Below are 16,564 nucleotides of genomic sequence, written 5' to 3'. Positions count from 1 at the left end.
CTCTCTGGACTAGCAGAAGGCCATAGCAGCAGGGCCCCGCTGCCAGCTCCTACTCCTTGCCTCTACCCCCCTCCCCACTGCCAATCCCCTTTTTCTAGCTGTTCCATTTTCTCATTCCCAACTCCCAATGGGGACGTCTCACAGGTTTCCCCCTCACCCGAGGCCCTGGGACTTCTTTAGTCCTTGGGTGTATTGCAAATGCAGGAAAGAAATTTATTCAGAAACCAGGTTACACATCAAAGTCTGCCTAGTGGAAGGAGATCTCTCCAGCAGTCGATACCCCCCCCAGGTTCCCCCAAATCCAAAGGTCCTTGGACCCCCTGTCTGCCGCCGTGGTTCTGGCGCGGATGTGTAGCGAGGGGATGCGGGTAGGGGCAGCTGCAGCTGCAGCCCAGGCTAGGCGCTGGCTGAGGGCTTCAGTTAAGCCGCCACGCGTGACTGCCACGCGTGACCCTGCTTCCTGATTCCCGGTGCTTTTGCGACAAGATGCAGCGGCGGGACACCGTGGCTCGGTCGCCCGATATAGCAGGCCGCAGAGAAATCCGTCTCAGCTAGGCTTATGGAGCCTCCAGGCCGTCCTGACTCGGGAGGGGGAGCGGGAATGCCGAAGCGCTTACGGCCAAACGGGGAGAGACGCGCTGCCCCTTGGCGGTCTGCCTTTCTCTCCCCGCCCGCAGGCCGGTCCGAGTTTGCCAGCTTGTCCCTAAAAGGTGCTGCTTGGCCGGCGGGGGAGGGACCGGCCCCTCCCCAGCTTTTAGGCAGCGGCGGAGGTCCGAGGCGCCCAGCCAGCACCCGCCGCTCCCGGCTCCACTCGGCTCTCTTGTCTCCGCCGCCCGTCTTCTCCTCTTTCTCCAGCCGTCCGTTCCGTCGGTCTCCCATCCGCCGCCGCCATGGAAGCCATCAAGAAAAAGATGCAAATGCTGAAGCTGGACAAGGAGAACGCGATCGACCGAGCCGAGCAGGCGGAGGGCGACAAGAAGCAGGCGGAGGACCGGTGCAAGCAGGTGACTGGCCCGCGCCCCGACTGCCCCGGGGAGGCCGGACCCATCTGGAGTCTCTGTCCCGGCCCCCCCGGCTCCCCACGCCCCATCAGCATTCCTCCCCGCCGGAGCCCTGGGTTCGGGGGCCCTGGGTGCGCTTCGGGAAGGGAGGGACGCCCTTGGTCCCCCTCCCCGTCTCCCAAGGGGGCAAGGGTCCAGAGGGGCCCTCCGGGGCTCTGAGTGCAGGGCGGCCCCGCCTCTCCCAGCTCCCCCCCCCCCGTTGAGCTTCGCTGGTGGGCAGCGGCGTCCCAGGCACAGCATCTCCTAACCCCCTGCCGCATTTTTCTCTCTGCCCTCGGCACCCTCCCCGCCGTAGCTGGAGGAAGAGAAACAGGGCCTGGAGAAAAAGCTGAAGGGAACCGAGGATGAAGTGGAGAAATACTCCGAAGCGGTCAAGGAAGCCCAGGAGAAGCTGGAGATGGCCGAGAAGAAGGCGGCCGACGTGAGTGGAGCGAAGCGCGCTGGGGCGGGTTCCGAGATCCGTGGGCTTTCGGGGTAAGGGTCGAGCCGGCGGGGCGGGGTTGGCCGGGGCGCCCTGATGAGCAGCGGCAGATGAGACGCGACGCCCCTGCAGGTATTCCGAGCGCTTTAAGCCCCGAGCAGCTGCTGCCGGCGGCGCCGGGGAGGGGAGAGGGAGGGGCCTGGCAGCGCGTTCCGCTCAGGGTGCCCAGCAGTGAGCGGAGCTTAAGGGAAGCATCGCCGGGCGCCGCGCCAGCCGCCCCAAAACCTGTCAAGGGCCCACAGTTACCATTGCTGAGCTCCCTTCGCTATTCCGGGCAAGGCCGGCTTTGACCCCTGCCGAGAAGGCAACGCAGGTGGCGGCGGCCGCGGGTAATGTTAACGCCCAGTCTCCGCGAAGGCACTCGGCACCCTATAAATAAACGCGCCTTTCGAAGCCCGGCCCGTCTCGAGCTGGAAACCAATCCGGGAAACTGAAGGAACTGCTAAAACGTAGCCGCCACTTGGAGGACAGCCAGCGCACCCCACCCCTCACGGGGGCCAAATACCCCAGCACGAACAGGACCCACCACTGGGGAGGCTGGCCCTGCCAGGAGGCAAAGCAACAGGCGGCCCACAGGGGCCTCTCAAGAGACTGGGGGAAGAGGAAGACTCAGTTCCCCAAAGCCTAAGCAATGGAAGCAGCGGGCCCAGATCTGTTCTTGGAGCCCCAGCCTTGGCTAGTGGGCCACAGAATGCAGCAGAGATGGAAGGGTAAGGCAGTCTCCCCCCCCCCCCCAGATTCTCCAGGTGCTGGAACAGAGCCTCGTCTTCACCAGGAGCAGCTTCTTCATGGGGCCACCTCCCCCCTTCAATGTTCAGGCTCTTCCAAGGTGGGGCCCACTGGAGGAGCCAGGATGGGCTGCTGAGGTGCGCAAAGGCTTCCCTTCCCCTTCCGATGATCAAGAGCTGCCTGGAAACCAGGCTACCCACTCTGGCACTGGGGCCTGGCTCAGAGAGGAGCCCTTTCCCTGCATGGAGCAACTGGAGCCACTCTGCCCAAGGCGCCCCAGCTGCCCCCTTGCCCCCAACCCCTGAGCACCCAAAGTGTCCCCAAGACTCCCCTCCTCCAGAGAATCTCCACACTTCCTGGGGCCAGGGAATTCAGCAGAAGCTGGCAGAAAGAAAGCCGCTGCCACCCTCCTCTGGCCTGCATTCTCTCCCTCTCGCCTTTGCTCATATTTGGTGATTCCCTGAGCCAGGGGGAGGAGGAGGGGCTGACAGGGGGAGGAGCAATGCCTTGGAAAGTCCAGCTGCTCCCTCCTCCATGATGGCCCCATCGCCTCCTACTGCACCCGGGGTTCCCCCTGTGTCCTCCTCCCGTCCCTGTGCAGAACCCACTTTGCCCGTCTTTCTGGACCCGTGTGGGGCTGCTGGAGTGTTTGATTTTAAGGGAATTGAAACTGAACATGCAGACACCTGTATTCTGGAGGCCTCAGGATGGAGTGGTCCCATCACTCAGAGCAAGAGTCAGTCCAGCAGCAGGAGAACTGAATGGGAAAGGCTGCTCAGGATGGGTGGAGAAGTTCCTAAAGAAAAGCAGAACGGCAAGCAATTCGGAAGAGGAGAAGAAGCAGAAGATGCTTTAAAAGCCAATGGGATTACACAAAAAGTGTAATAAAGGTCTGAAAACAAGCAACCCAAATGAAAAGAGACTCCGGTCACAAAGGAAGAGAACAGACGAGCAGTCTTCAATTGTTTGCTGGCATCAAAGAAAGCAAAATCTCTGAAGAGTTTAGCAGAAGATGCTCATAAAAAGGGCTTTAGTTGTACCCAAAATAAAAAGAGCTAGTCTTGCAGCTGCTCAAGGAAGAAAGCAACCCACTCTTCTCCGACCTACCCCACCCCCAAGTGTTTTCCATCAGACTTTTGAGAGATGGCCTGAAGGGCAGGATTGAAGCCTGAGACAAGAGAAACACCAGCCAGGTGGAGGACAGAATCAAAGAGGCCTGGAGAAACACAAATAGCAGCTCTGCCCTCAAACAAATGGGGGGGGGGGAGCAACAATAAACAACAGATGAAGCTTCCTGATATCTGTTCCTTGGAAGACCACAGAGCAGTTCATGAAAAGGCTGATCAAGTATCCTGATGTGGTAATCAACAAAAACCACCATGGATTTCCAAGAGAAATCTTGCCACTCTTATTCAGTGTTTGATCGTGCAATTTCCTTAAAAGATTGTGGGAATGTACAGTCATAACACAAGTTGATTCCAACAAAGCACTGCTGCACCCCCACAATATGCTGATTAATGAACTGGTTAAGCGTGGTTGGACTGGCTTGAGAAGAATCCTTGTAGCATGGTGATCAAAGCTTTTGCTTCAGGTTGGAGGGAAATTGCTTGGGTGCCACAAAGGTTAACCCTGGGTTCTCTAATCTCCAATATTTTCATAAATGAGTTGAATGCTGATCAAATCTGCAGGCATTTCAGCTTTGGTAGGATAGCTAATACCCCAGAGGACAGAAATAATAAAACTATTTTTGGAAGTTGGAGAAATGAGCTGAATAGAATAAATTTAACAAGACCAGTGCCGTGTTTCTTCAAACGCAATGCCAAAATTTTAGCCAGTGTGCACACACACGCACACGCACACACACACACCACTGGATGGGAGATACTAGTCTTGGAGCCTACTAAAAAAAAAAACCTTTGGAATGGGGGGAGGGGAACGAGTGCAAGTGAGTTGGAAGCAATCATGTGACATGGCTGCCAAGATGAAAATCTTTACGCTGCCCGACTGAGATTCTAGGTCTCTTGTGCTCCAATGACAGTTTTGTGTTTTAGGAAGAGACACTGAAATGACCTGCCAGGGGCTGCCTTGAAGAACAGCCCTCCTTTTCCAGGTTTGTCCTTCCATCATTCCAGTCTGTGGAATATGTCGATTTGTCCACAACTGCTGCATCTCTGACCTCTGGCAAGCAGCGGATGTAGGTTCAGCCACAGCTCAGCCTGGGTGGCCGGGCTCTGAAGAGCATCACAGTTCTGTTACAGGTTGTGGCTCTCAACAGAGTTCCTGTTCAGCCCGGAACAGACAATTGAATGGACAAGCTGTCCCTGTGAAGCAGCTGAGGGGAACCGACTGGGCCAAGACAGGCTGGGCTTAGCACTGTGCCAGGATGCCAGGAGGACTCTTGGCACTGGTGCTTTTTGGGAAAGAGCGACATCAGGCAGGCTTAGCCAGATTGCGAAAAGGAGAGGACCAGAGGGCAGGAGGGGAACCGACAGCCAGGCAGAGGATTAGGGGAAGTGCAGCCAACTGATAGAAAGGTGGGTGAAAAAAACCCCACAGCTCCTCTTCCAAATCAAGTGTCAGCCAGTCTGAAGCTGAGGTCCCTACACAGATCCTTCCTTGGGACCAGCTTTGGAGAAAGGAATTCTTTTAAAAACAATAGTGAGATTTAACTTGGACGTTCAAGGTGCTGCAGGAAACACTTCCTCACAAGGCTTCTTCCTCCAAACTCTTCATAGTTTTGTCCACACTTGGAAGCCATGCTCTAAACCGGCCTTTGGCTGGCCCCAAACCAGAGTTCGGACTGTTTCAGACCAGAGACAAGACAGAGATGAAGGGAATGTGCTGCCTATCCAGGCCAATGCAAGTCTGCCCAGCAGCAAAAGTTTGCTGAGCGGATGGTTGGGAAAAGTCATTGTCTGTAACTCTGGAGAAACAGATGTTGTAAATGGGACATGCCTTTATTTGCAACCCTCATCCGAGAGAAAGTGCTCAGAGCTGCCTTCTGTGGGTTGAGGGAGCTACTGTCCGTGGTTCTTCTCTCTGCCTGCCCTGCCTCCGCTGCCATCCGCCTCGCCCACCAGGATCCCGGGACCATGGCCGGGGGCAGCTGCTCCTGTGCTGCAGCAGAATTGCAGCTTGGTTTGCTTCAGGTTTGGAAATGAACTTACACCACCTGGTTTCCAGCAGCAGACTCTCTGGCTTCACGGACTTTCTTCTTGACTTCCACCAGTGGTTTTTGCTCTCTGTGGGAAGCAATGAGTGCAGATGAGAAGGTCTTCATCTCTCCCTTTTTTCAACTGGGGAAGTCACTGTCAGAGTCGCAAGTCTGAGGACAACCCTGAGCCTTCCCTCCGCCCACCCCAGCTGAGAGCCAGGCTCTTTCAAACTTCAGCTGGGCTTGAAAAAGGAGGGAAAGATGGCAGCTGATGACGTCAGTCAATACAAAACTCCACCTGCCAAGTGCAAGTATATCGGAATACACCCCCCCCCCCCCAAATCTGCCTGTTCTTCTAAGAGCGATGGCAATGGCAATGTGTTATTCGGTGTCTTGTGTGGATATCTGAAGGCCTTGGAAGTCGAGAATGGGCTGTTTGGAGGGCACTAGTCTAGCACACCTGTTTGTTCAAGGAAGAAACACTGGAGATGGGCAATGCCAGCTTCCAGTGACACCGCTAGGTGGCCTTGAACTTCCTTGGAAGGAATGGGCAAGTGGTGGGAGGCCAAGCGGGGCAGCGGGCTTTCCCTTCCCCTGCGGGGCAGCGGGCTTTCCCTTCCCCTTGCTTGGCCCTGCTTTCCCCAGTTCCCCACCCCCCACCCCCCCACTCGGTGCGGAAACCCCAGCGGGGCTGAGCGGAGGCTGCCGCCTGACTTTGAACGGGCTCTTTAAGGCGGGTCTGGCCGGGAAAGCCGGTGGGGCGGGGAGAGGAGAGGAGGGAGGCGGCAACAGCAGCTCGAAAGGCCGCCTGGTTCCGCACCCTCCGCGCTTCTTCCTGCTGGGCGGGCGGACGAGCGAGGCGAGCGAGCCGCAGAGGGAAGGCGGGCCCAGAGACACCGCGGCCCGAGAACCCAGCCAGCTGGCCGGTCAGGCACTTCGCTCCGCGCCCGCGTCCTCGGCGGGTCCAGCGGCCCCTCCCTGCCTCCCCTGCCGTCCGCCTCGCCCGCCCCGATCCCGGGACCATGGCTGGGGGCAGCTCCATTGAGGCGGTCAAAAAGAAGATCCAGACTCTGCAGCAAGTGGCCGACGAGGCCGAAGAGCGCGCCGAACATCTGCAGCGGGAGGTGGACGCCGAGCGCCAGGCCAGGGAACGGGTGAGCCCCCTGGGCATCGTGTGTGGACCCCTTTCGCCAGGGCTGCACGGCGTCCCTCTCCTAAGCATGTGCAGAGCGCCTCGGGGCCGAGCAGCAGGCGGCTCTTTCGGGAGCCAGCAAGGGGCAGCTCCGGTGGAGCCTCCGCTTCGGATCGCCCTCCGGGCCCGCGGCGAGCGGGCCTTGCCCTGCGCACCTCCGCCGCCTCCCGTTTTCGGGCTGGTGCGGCTTCTCCTCCCTTTCTCAGGGAATTCCTCCGTGGCCCGAGCGGAAGCCGGCGGCGCAAGGGAGCAGCGCCCGCGGCAGCTGCCTTTCGGGAGCCCGCGCTGCTCTCCGCTGCCGCCGGACTGGTGGGGGAGAAGCAGCCCCCGAGCCTCCCGCTGAGCCTGGTCACGGTCGCCTGCGGAAGACCCGGTCCGGAACGGTCCGGCTGCTTCGGTTCCCTGTGGGTCTCGGGGGTGGCCAAGAGAATGCTGGGCTGGCCGAGGACTGACTTCCTCTTCCTACCTGGCCAGCTGAAACGGGGGGGGGGGGGGTGTTAGGAGAGATCCCATAATATGTATTCGGAGCTTGGGATTGGAATGAGGGGCCCTTGATGGTCTCTGAGCGTGGCTCTTTTCTTGCAGACGTTCCATGACCCAAACTAGGTAACCTCATCAGTGCTGGTGATGTTACCTGGCCACCTAAAGCACAGATAATATGACCTGTTTTGGATACTGAAACATCTGCAAGGATACAACCAAGTTCAGAGAGCACCAAGGAGGAATAAAATGGCCTGGGGTGGTATCAGATTCGGGGGGGGGGGTGTCCATCCACACAGCCTCCCCCAGAAAGCCAGCATCTTGGGCACCAGGAGGGCTGCTTTGCTGAGGGGGCTTGAGGAGCTGCTGTCTTCCTTGTGCAAAGGATTTCAGAGCTGCCCTGAAGGCACCTCCAGTTCTGTTGTGTCTGGGCAGGAACGGCTTTCTGGATCTTGTTGAACCCTCAGCATCCTTCGCTGTGGAATGCCATGTGGGTAACAAGGGGGTTGCCTTGCCCCCCATGGCTGATCTAGACTTAGATGGGGCCCAGAGGTCTTCCCTTCCATGCCCCCTGAACTCTTCATGCAGGGTGTGGAAGGGACGCTCTCCCCACTAGCTCTGCTATTTCGAGGCAGGATCCCTTCAGAAGTGACCCACAGGCCTTGATGGCTCAGCAGGGATTGGCTCAGGCTTCCATGGATGCCTGAATGCCATGGCCGGCAGCCCAGAAAGGAGAGCCGAGTCTCTGGGTACAAAGACCCCACCCTGGAAGGTGAAGCTGTGAATTGGGCTGGGCTGCTTGGACCTTTTGTCCTCCCCTCCTACCCTGCGGCCTGGGTGCTCTCAGGCGCCTCTCCGGCCCAGGCCTGGTTGCTTCATCCTGGGGTTGGACTGCACCCCCCTTCCTCTCCAGCATGTTGTGTCATGAGCCAGTTTCCTGCCAGGCGCCCTCTCCAGAGCCCTGGGAAGAGGCTGCTTTTCTGACCCTCGGTGTGGCCGCGTGGCTCCCGCCCCTGCAAGTTCTTGGGCCTCCCCCATGCCAGTGGCGGCTTGACCTGGCAGGATGCTCCTCCCTTGCCTGGAATGTGTGGAGGGGGGGCTGCCTTGCTTCCCACCCCCCCCCCCCCCCGAGCATGCAGCCCACCTCCATTGGGATGTGGCTGCAATAAACAGGAAATCCTCCCCCCTAGCTCCCATTGTCCTTCTCCTCTGGGGAATAGGCTGCTGGGGGGGGGGGGCGGCATTCCTGCCGCTTTAGTCAGCCCTGCCTAAGAGAAAGCAGCAGGGCTTCCTCCCCACCCTTGCTGCCGCTTCACCCCTCCCCATCAGCCTTTGCAGGAGTTGAGTCAGCCTGCCAGACAGTCCTGTTAGGGAGGGACCTGGAGTCCCCGGCAGTGTGGGGGAGCCCCTCCCCCATGCTACTCCATGGAGCTCCTCTTCTAGAATAGAGTCCAGCTGCCTCCAGGGTGTCTCAACTGGGTGGGGGAAGATCTTTTTCTTTCCCCCCTCGGTGCTGCCTGAGTTGGCCGAGTTGGCCATGAGGCTGCTGTGCCCCAAACACTTGAGAACCCTGGCTCCATTTTTATTCCTTTAGTGGGTTCATGGGTCACTTCCGGTTCCCAGCAGTCTCCCGGCCTGCCACGCCCAAGGTCCCCCATTCCTCCGCCTCCTCCTTTATGCAGCGCCTGCTGGCTTCTGGGGGCTGTACGGAGAGGCTGCAAAGCCCCATGGGGCAGCAGCAGGTTCCCAGGCCCCAAGGCAGGATGTGGGATGAGAGAGAAGGGGTGGGGCTGAGTGGCAAAAGCCAGCAGCTCTGCAGAGGGAGCCCTGGAGAAGCTGTCTTCTGTGTGTGTGTGTGAGAGAGAGAGGGGTGGGTGGGTGGGCTGGTGGGCAGAGATGCCCCAGCACAGACGTTGTGCTCAGCAGAAACACCCCTCTTTCCTCAAATAGCCAGGCACTGCCCTACTCCACCTCTCCTCATCCACTACTCTGCCCTCGGGGAGAGGTTGTGGAGGCTGGAGAAAGACTGTAGAAACGCCAAACCATAGGGCACAGAGTAGGCTGGGCATCATCAGACCCATAAGTAGACGCAGACTATGAACTCCACGGGAAGGGTAAAAGGGCTTTTATTGAGATTGGCCGTAAGAATAGAACCTTGCAGGCCAGACTGAGGGGGGCCTCCTTCCCCTTCCTGTGGATTAGGGAGGCGTCTGCCGCAGCCCCGTCTGCTGGGGCCCAGAGGCCTCTTCCAGCCCTCATTGCTCCATCAAAGCTGACTTCCTGGAGGCCCACAGGAGGAGGGCGCTTGGTGTGCTTGGGGCTTGCAAAGCAGGGCCAGGAATGGATGAGTGGCTCAGCACAGCCTGAGGCCGGAGGGCTGTACTCAGGGCCGGGGCTGACCTTCTGGCTGTGGTTGTAGGATGGTTTAATCCTCAAAGTGTCTCTGAGGAGGGCAGAAAATGGGCTCCTCTGGGGTTGCTGTTGCCTGTCAGAAGGACCCTTGCCAGGCGCTTCATAGAAATCAATGGCCTTTGAGGGGGGGGGTCTTGCACTGGATGCCTCAGGGGAGGGGGCTTCTGGTATTGGTGGGAAGAATGAGCAACCCGGCTTGGATGTTAGGTCCCCACCTGGGTGGGTGGGGAGTGAACCTTCTGAAGTAAAGGTTGTGAGGAGGCCACTCTGCTGTCGGGGTGAACCTTAAGGAAGGAGGGAGCCTGGTCTCAGGGCACTCATCTCTTTGCAGGCCGAGTCAGATGTGGCCTCTCTGAACCGCCGTATCCAGCTGGTGGAAGAGGAGCTGGACCGAGCACAGGAGCGCCTGGCCACCGCCCTGCAAAAACTGGAGGAGACGGAGAAGATGGCTGACGAGAGTGAGAGGTGGGACTGAGGTTCTGTGAGAGGCAAGCCAGGACCTTCCTCTGATCCGCCCAGATGAAGCCATGGGGCTGCTGGGAAGGGCCGGAGAGTCCTTGTTGTTACTGAAGGTTCGGTTGTTCTCCATATGCAGAAAATGTGACCTGCAAATCGGAGTCTCCTATGTGTGGCAATGTTACGTAGCTTGCAGGAGAAGCTCCTTTGGAGCCCTTCTTTGCTAGCAACAGGGTCAAAATAGTGAATCTGGTAGAGGCATCTGTGGGAAGAGCTGGAGTCTCTTGTTATGCCTGCTGACACCTTCCGGGCCTCGAGGGCAAAAATGGCTGTCGGGGTGACGAAAGAGGCGAGCAAAGGGAATTTTCCAGGTGAAGGCTGGGGTAATAATCCTAGTCGCTCTCCAGTCCCATTCTACCTGCCTAGATGGCTGCGGAGAACTTTGTTGGGTTGCTTGAACCTGAACCCAGGGCTTTTGAAGCACTAGACTTGTGGGCTGCTCCATGAGATGGAGGAGGGGCCAAAGGCAAGGCAGGAACTGTGAGGACGGTAGTCGAAGCCCAGGGACCCATAGAGCAGGGTTGGGCACTCCAGGTGCTGAGCAGAAACGAATGGGCAAGGCAGGAGGGGCTCCTGTGCACTTGTGACACTTATGTGGAGGTTGTGATCAATTCTCCAGGTCAGCAGCTGTGGGGTGGGGGCTTTCTTGACCGGGCCTTGTTTCCCCCAGAGGCATGAAGGTCATCGAAAACCGAGCCATGAAGGATGAGGAGAAGATGGAACTGCAGGAGATGCAGCTGAAGGAGGCCAAACACATCGCTGAAGAGGCGGACCGCAAGTATGAGGAGGTGAGCCCAGGGGGCCGGGACAGGGAGATGGTGGCCCTGGCCCTGGCTGCCTTTCAGAGGGGGGCATCCAGCCTGCCGATTTAATGTGGCCCTTTTCTTGCCAGGTGGCCCGTAAACTGGTAATCCTAGAGGGGGATCTGGAGCGCTCGGAGGAGAGGGCAGAGGTGGCCGAGAGGTGAGTAGCTCCTTCGTCCGGCCATGCAGTTGGGAGTGCAGGCGGCCCAATGGGCAGGGGGCATCCTTTGGGGGGACCAGCCAGCTTCCCCCTCCCTCCTTCCCCCTGCGGTGGGGAGAAACACATGGCTCCCTCTCTCACCATTGGTCCGTTCTTGACTCCTGTTTGAAAAAGCATCCCAGGCCCCTTTGCCCCCTGTGCTCCTGTCCTCTCGGCTCCGTAGGGAACGAATGGGCCAGAGTGAGCTGGGACGCAGGGTGGGTCCCGTGTGCGCAAGCGGGTAGGTGGCCCCTGTGCTCCCTGCATGAGGCCCTTCCATCTTCTCTGCTCGTGCCCTCAAGAAGATGGGCGCCCAGGTCATTGTCTTAGCTGAGCCCCTGGGGGCCTCTGCCAACCCTGCCTTTCTAGGAAGGGGCAAGACAAACGGGATTGGCTCTTCAGAGGTGCCAGGTGGCTCCTATCTTGGCACAAGCATCACTTGTGCCCCTTTCATGGCTTCTCCCCATTTGGAGTTCTGAGCAATAAATCCTGGGCAGACGCTGGGGTGGGTATGTGGGGGGGTGGGGGGTGGGCAGCCTTGGCTGTGTCGATCATGCTGGCCTCCTCCTCCTCCTCTGGCTAAACTTTGCGTTGCCTCCCCAGCCGTGTGAGGCAGCTGGAAGAGGAGCTGCGTACTATGGATCAGGCCCTCAAATCCTTGATGGCTTCAGAGGAAGAGGTACTGAGTAGGGGGACCTCCTGCCCTCCTCTTCCTCCTCTCTTTCGCGCCCTTGCTGCGCGCTCTCTCCTGCTTTTCAGCCGGTCCTCGGTCTTCAGCCTTTCTTCTCCCTTCTGCCTCCTCTGCTGAGGTTCTCTGGGTGGCCTCTCCCCTGGGCACTGCCTGTTGAGTGGAGACTCAGGGGCTGGCTGCCCCCCCCCCCCATGGCCGAGATGGCAAAGGGACGTGCGGATGGGCAGCTCTGCTGAGCAGCCCCTTAGGAACCTCCCATGGCCTGACTTGACCTGTGAGGATGCAGAGGTAACAGGGGGGGGGGTGTAGTGGGGGTTGGGGGGGGTGCTAAACAGCAGCATCATCCCACGGAAGCGGCCATCTCGGCCTGGATCACACCAGGAAAGTAACACAACAGCCTCTTCTCATCCCCCGGATGGAAAGGCAGGCTGGGCATCTATCGCCCAAGGGCAGGTGCTTGAGGGGAGCCTGCTCCCCAAACTCCCCCTGTCCGAAGCTGGCTGCCTTGGGAGACATGTGAGAAGAAGGTTCTGCTGGAGTGATAAAGAACACACACACACACACCCAATCCAGCTGATTTCGTGCAGCTCAGTTTCCAGCCCTGCAGAAGGAATCTCTCTGGCCCTCTTCCTGGGAGCCCCCTTTTTTTCTCTCTCCACTGATGCTCTCCCTCCCCTCTTTCCCTCTCCTCCTTTCCTTTCTTTCTTCCTTCTGTCCTGCCCCTGCCTCTGCCTCTCTGTCTGTCTGGGACACAGTAAATGCGGGGACCTTGAGGAAGAACTGAAAATTGTCACCAACAACCTCAAATCTTTGGAGGCTCAAGCTGACAAGGTAGGGGGAGGGGGCATCTGGGAGGGGCTGTAAGAGAGGGGGGTCTCCCAGCAGTGCAAAGGCCTTGTGTGGGGAGCGAGGGGGAAGGGAGGGCTGCAGGCTGCTGTGCCTCCTGTTTTATCCCTCCTCTCTCTTTCCTCTTTGCCAAGTATTCCACCAAGGAGGATAAATACGAGGAGGAAATAAAGCTGCTGACAGACAAGCTGAAAGAGGTGAGGGGAGACACCGCTTCTCCTGGCCGGGGGGGGGGGGGAACGGCACCATAGGTGTCGGGTGGGGAATGGATGGAGGGTCTGGCTCTGAAGGGTCTGCAGTGAGTGCTCAGTGCCCGGCTCTTGGCAGGCAGGCAGGACAGATGGGACGGGCTGCTGGTGTTCCCCCCCCCAATGCCCCCCAGCAGTGACTCAGAAAAGGGGCAGCTCATTAGAGCGCTATAAAGTGGAAAGTGAGGAGCTAAACATGCCCCCCCCCCGCGGCCGGAGATTCTCACTGCGGGGGGAATCTGCACCAAGAGAGCTGTCAGGTCCCTCGTGGGGAGGGGCAGGCGCTTCCATCTGAAGCCCCCTGCACTGGCTCCTCTCCCCTCCGTTGCCATTGTCTCCCTTCTGTGGCCTGACTACCCAGAGCCGCTGCCCTTCCTTCCCAGGCTGCAGGAGGTTTACGTTATGTAGGGGCCCGGGGGAGCTCTTTCCCCTCTGCTGGGGGCCCTGCTTCCCACTTGCCCTGGCCCAGGCCTGTCCGGGAAGCCCCGAAGGGTGCGCCAGGCCCTGCCGCTTCCTTACCCAGAGCGAGAGGATGGGGGGCAAGCGGGAGGCAGTGGATGTTTTCCTAGGGATGAAGGACATCTCTGCCCTCACCTGGCATGGCCAGAGCCCTGTGCCTGGGTGGGGTGGTCTGGCAGAACCAGCGCTGTGCCTGCCCTGATTCTCTCTAGCCTCGTCCTGCCCAATGGGAAGGGCAGCAGGGAGCAGGGAGGAGAAGGTGAAGCTGAAGGGAGCCAGGGGAGGGGTCAGGGCCTACTTTGGAGGTCCCGAATGGGGAGTCAGGAGTGCCCCTTTCTCCAGGGGGGCTTCTGGAGAACTCTATGATTTCTGGGCCGTTGTAAACTCCTTTCCTCTCCCTGCCCCTCCCCCCCAGGCTGAGACTCGGGCGGAGTTTGCCGAGAGGTCTGTGGCAAAGTTGGAGAAAACCATTGATGATCTAGAAGGTAAGCTCCCTTTCTGCCCCCTTAGCACTTGGCCTGGGGGTCGATGCCTGCAGGCAGCTGAGTGGGGGGCTATGGTGAGACATCAGTGCCTCCGCGCAAGAGTCCCCCTTCCCCTCTTCCTTCTTCTCACTTTCACTCTTTTCTCCCTCCTCCTCCTCCTCCTCCTCCCTCACCACTGCCTGGCTGTCTCTCACCCCCTGCCTCACGTCCAACCTCCCTGCACGCTGGCTGCAGACGAGGTCTATGCCCAGAAGATGAAGTACAAGGCCATCAGTGAGGAGCTGGACAATGCACTGAATGACATCACCTCCCTCTGAGCCCCAGCACGGCCGCACTGCCCTGCCCTGCCCGGCCACCCCCTGGCACTCCCCTCCTTCTGCAAATGCCTTGTCAGCCCTCTCCCCTTCCCCCTACTTCTCCACCCGGGGGGGAGGGTGAGGTGACGGGGTGGGGGGATTTCCATGGAGGGAGCTGGGCTCTTCTATGTCCAAGTGCCTTAGGGCTGCACTCTGGGGGGGCTGGCTGTGCCAAGAAAGCAGCCTGCCTTACGTAGGGTGGGAGATTCGGTGGGCCAGGGAAAGGCCCCTGCCTGGGGAGGACGGGAGGGCAACAGACCCCAGGCCCCTGCCAGACCCTCCTGGCTCTGCTTGTCCCTCCCCCTTGCCTGTCTTCCATGGTGCCTTCCATGTTCTGTTCTCATTTTCTTCGTTTCAATAAACATCTCTCAAGCTCTCCTCCTCCTCTCTCCATTTCTGCCTCTTCATTTGAACCCTTTGGTTGAGCCCATCAAGCCTCATGACCATCGGTCTTGCCGCCCCCCCCCTCACCCTTTGGGGTCAAGTGGAGGGTGGGGGAGTAAGGGAGCCAGGATTCCTTGCCAGCAACTCGTCTCAGGTTTCTCTGGCTTGGGCTTCCCAGGGTGGAGGGTGAGGACCCAGATGAGGTCCAGGCAAAACGTGGGGAGCAGGTCCAGCCGTCCCAGGCTCAGCTGTCTGCCAGGGCACCAAACGAGGGAGCCCAGCTGCCCTCCCTCCCGTGGGTGCAGCAGTGAGAATCGGTCAGGGCTGTTTCCAGAATGACCCCCTGGCACCCCGTAGCAGCACCTGCATTAAGAGGGGGCTCCCCAGGCGGATGTTTCCTGCTTCCATGCCTGCAGTTGTTCGAGGGGACCAAGGTGGAAATCGGGGGTGGGTGGGTGTTGATTGACTGGTTGTCCCAGGAGAGCAGCAGCCTTCTCTGGGAGTCTGGGAGAGGCTTTGGGGAGGCAGGGTGAATGGGGCACCTGGCCTCTCTGGTTTCTGTTTTCCTCTGCACTGACGACTGTGTCTTCCTTCCTTCCTTCCTTCCTTCCTTTCTTCTCTCTTTCTCGCCACCACCGACGCCTTGGCCTCTTCTCTAGCACGCTTCCAGCAGGAGGCAGAGAAAAACCGTCTCCTTGCTAGAGAACTCCGGCTGGTCCTCAACGGCCTCCACAACTGAGTTAGCCTCCCGGGAGGGTCACTCCTGCCCCCAGGGGTGGACGGTGCTGGAGCAACACTTGGCAGCCGGTGCTGTGTGTCCTGCGGGAGGGCGAAGGGCTCATGCCCAGGTGGCATCCAGGAAAGAGGGAAAGTCTTGGTTCTCCGCCAGCCTGGCAGCAGACGCTTGGAGGGGAGATGCCCAGGGATGGCCTGTTCCTGGTGGGGAGGGCATGAACTCCACACACCATTGCTGTTGGGGGGAGCACCTGGAAGGAGCATCTACTTGGGCTGGAGAACTCAGGGGTGGGGCACAATCCTGGGTAGCGCCGCCCCCTCTCTGTTTTTCCACCTTCTCTGAGTAGCTGCCGCCCTCTCACTGTCTTGGCACTCTCAGCCACCTGTGATGCACTGCTGGTGGTGTGGGCTTGGCCTGGCCTTCTCTTAGCAACCAAGGGGGAGAAGGCTGCCCGCCAGCATCTTGGGCATCCCCTTCTAAGTAGCCTGGCGTCCTTGTAGCTGCTGCTCTTCTTTGGAAGACCTGAGACTGACATGCCCCTTGGGTGTGTGTGTGTGTGTGTCTGGGTGTGTGCCTTCTTTTCTTCCTCTCACTCGGATGGCTCTCAACCTGGCTGTGTGTGCGTGCGTGTGTCCGTTGCGTGCCTTGTGTTTGCAGAGAACCTGGCCAGTGCCAAAGAGGAGAACGTCGGCATCCACCAGGTCCTGGACCAAACTCTTCTCGAACTGAACAATCTCTGAGGCGCTGGGCTGCGCTTCCCCCCCTTCCCCGGCCCCCATCCGCAGCTCTGGGAGGACGGCCTCCTGCAGCCCAGGCTGAGGCCATTCCCTGTGCAGTTGGTGCAGCGCCTCACTTTCCAGTGCAGATATTAAATCAAGCTGAGCAGCGAGGGTAGTGTGTCCCTGTGTCATTTATGGGGCTGGGTGTGAGAGGGTCCCGCCGGCTGCCGCCCTTTCACGGTCCGATCTGTGGGGAGGGTTTCCTGGTCTCTCTGCTGTTAGTGGCCTGCTGGGCGTTGGAAAGAGGACTTGTGAGGCAACGGAAAGAGGTGATTGGGAGTCCTTGGACCAGCCGCTAAGACTGTCCAAATCTTGAAAGTCAGAGTTGATGTTCTCTGGTTTTGATGCAGGAGGTAGTCCTGCGTGCTGAAGTGTCCCCACTAGAGTCCAGCAAACGTCTTGCCAACCCGAGCCTTTCAGGGGTGGGATCAATCCATCGAACTCCACCCAACCTACCTTCAGTAGGGCAGCCTCTGGTTTCCCCATGGAGGGCTGTGAAGGTAATGCTCACCTGTCCTCCAGGCCACCATTGAGAAACGGCCCTGCACCCACC

General features: G+C 59.2%; 1 protein-coding gene across 8 annotated transcripts; it reads left to right on the top strand.

Annotated features, from left to right (window-relative positions):
• The first annotated feature begins 768 nt into the window (after nt 1-768).
• TPM2 (tropomyosin 2) lies at nt 769-16,122 on the top strand. 8 transcript variants are annotated; one of them, XM_081971810.1, is made up of 9 exons: nt 769-1,004; nt 1,357-1,482; nt 9,841-9,974; nt 10,696-10,813; nt 10,918-10,988; nt 11,631-11,706; nt 12,699-12,761; nt 13,687-13,756; nt 15,890-16,122. In XM_081971810.1, the coding sequence occupies exons 1-9, from the start codon at nt 891-893 to the stop codon at nt 15,970-15,972; spliced, it is 855 nt and encodes a 284-aa protein (XP_081827936.1). In that variant the 5' UTR covers nt 769-890; the 3' UTR covers nt 15,973-16,122. The 8 variants fall into 8 exon arrangements, with proteins under 8 accessions (XP_081827936.1, XP_081827934.1, XP_081827933.1 ...); XM_081971808.1 differs by lacking the exon at nt 11,631-11,706 and adding an exon at nt 12,474-12,549 and having other exon boundaries at nt 770-1,004; XM_081971807.1 differs by lacking the exons at nt 11,631-11,706; nt 15,890-16,122 and adding exons at nt 12,474-12,549; nt 13,991-14,493 and having other exon boundaries at nt 770-1,004.
• Nucleotides 16,123-16,564: the final 442 nt, after the last annotated feature.

This window comes from Natrix helvetica, assembly GCF_964273705.1.
Source record: "Natrix helvetica genome assembly, contig: HAP1_SCAFFOLD_144, whole genome shotgun sequence".
Classification (NCBI taxonomy): Eukaryota; Metazoa; Chordata; class Lepidosauria; order Squamata; family Natricidae; genus Natrix; species Natrix helvetica.
This window is presented reverse-complemented; position numbering and strand designations above follow the sequence as displayed.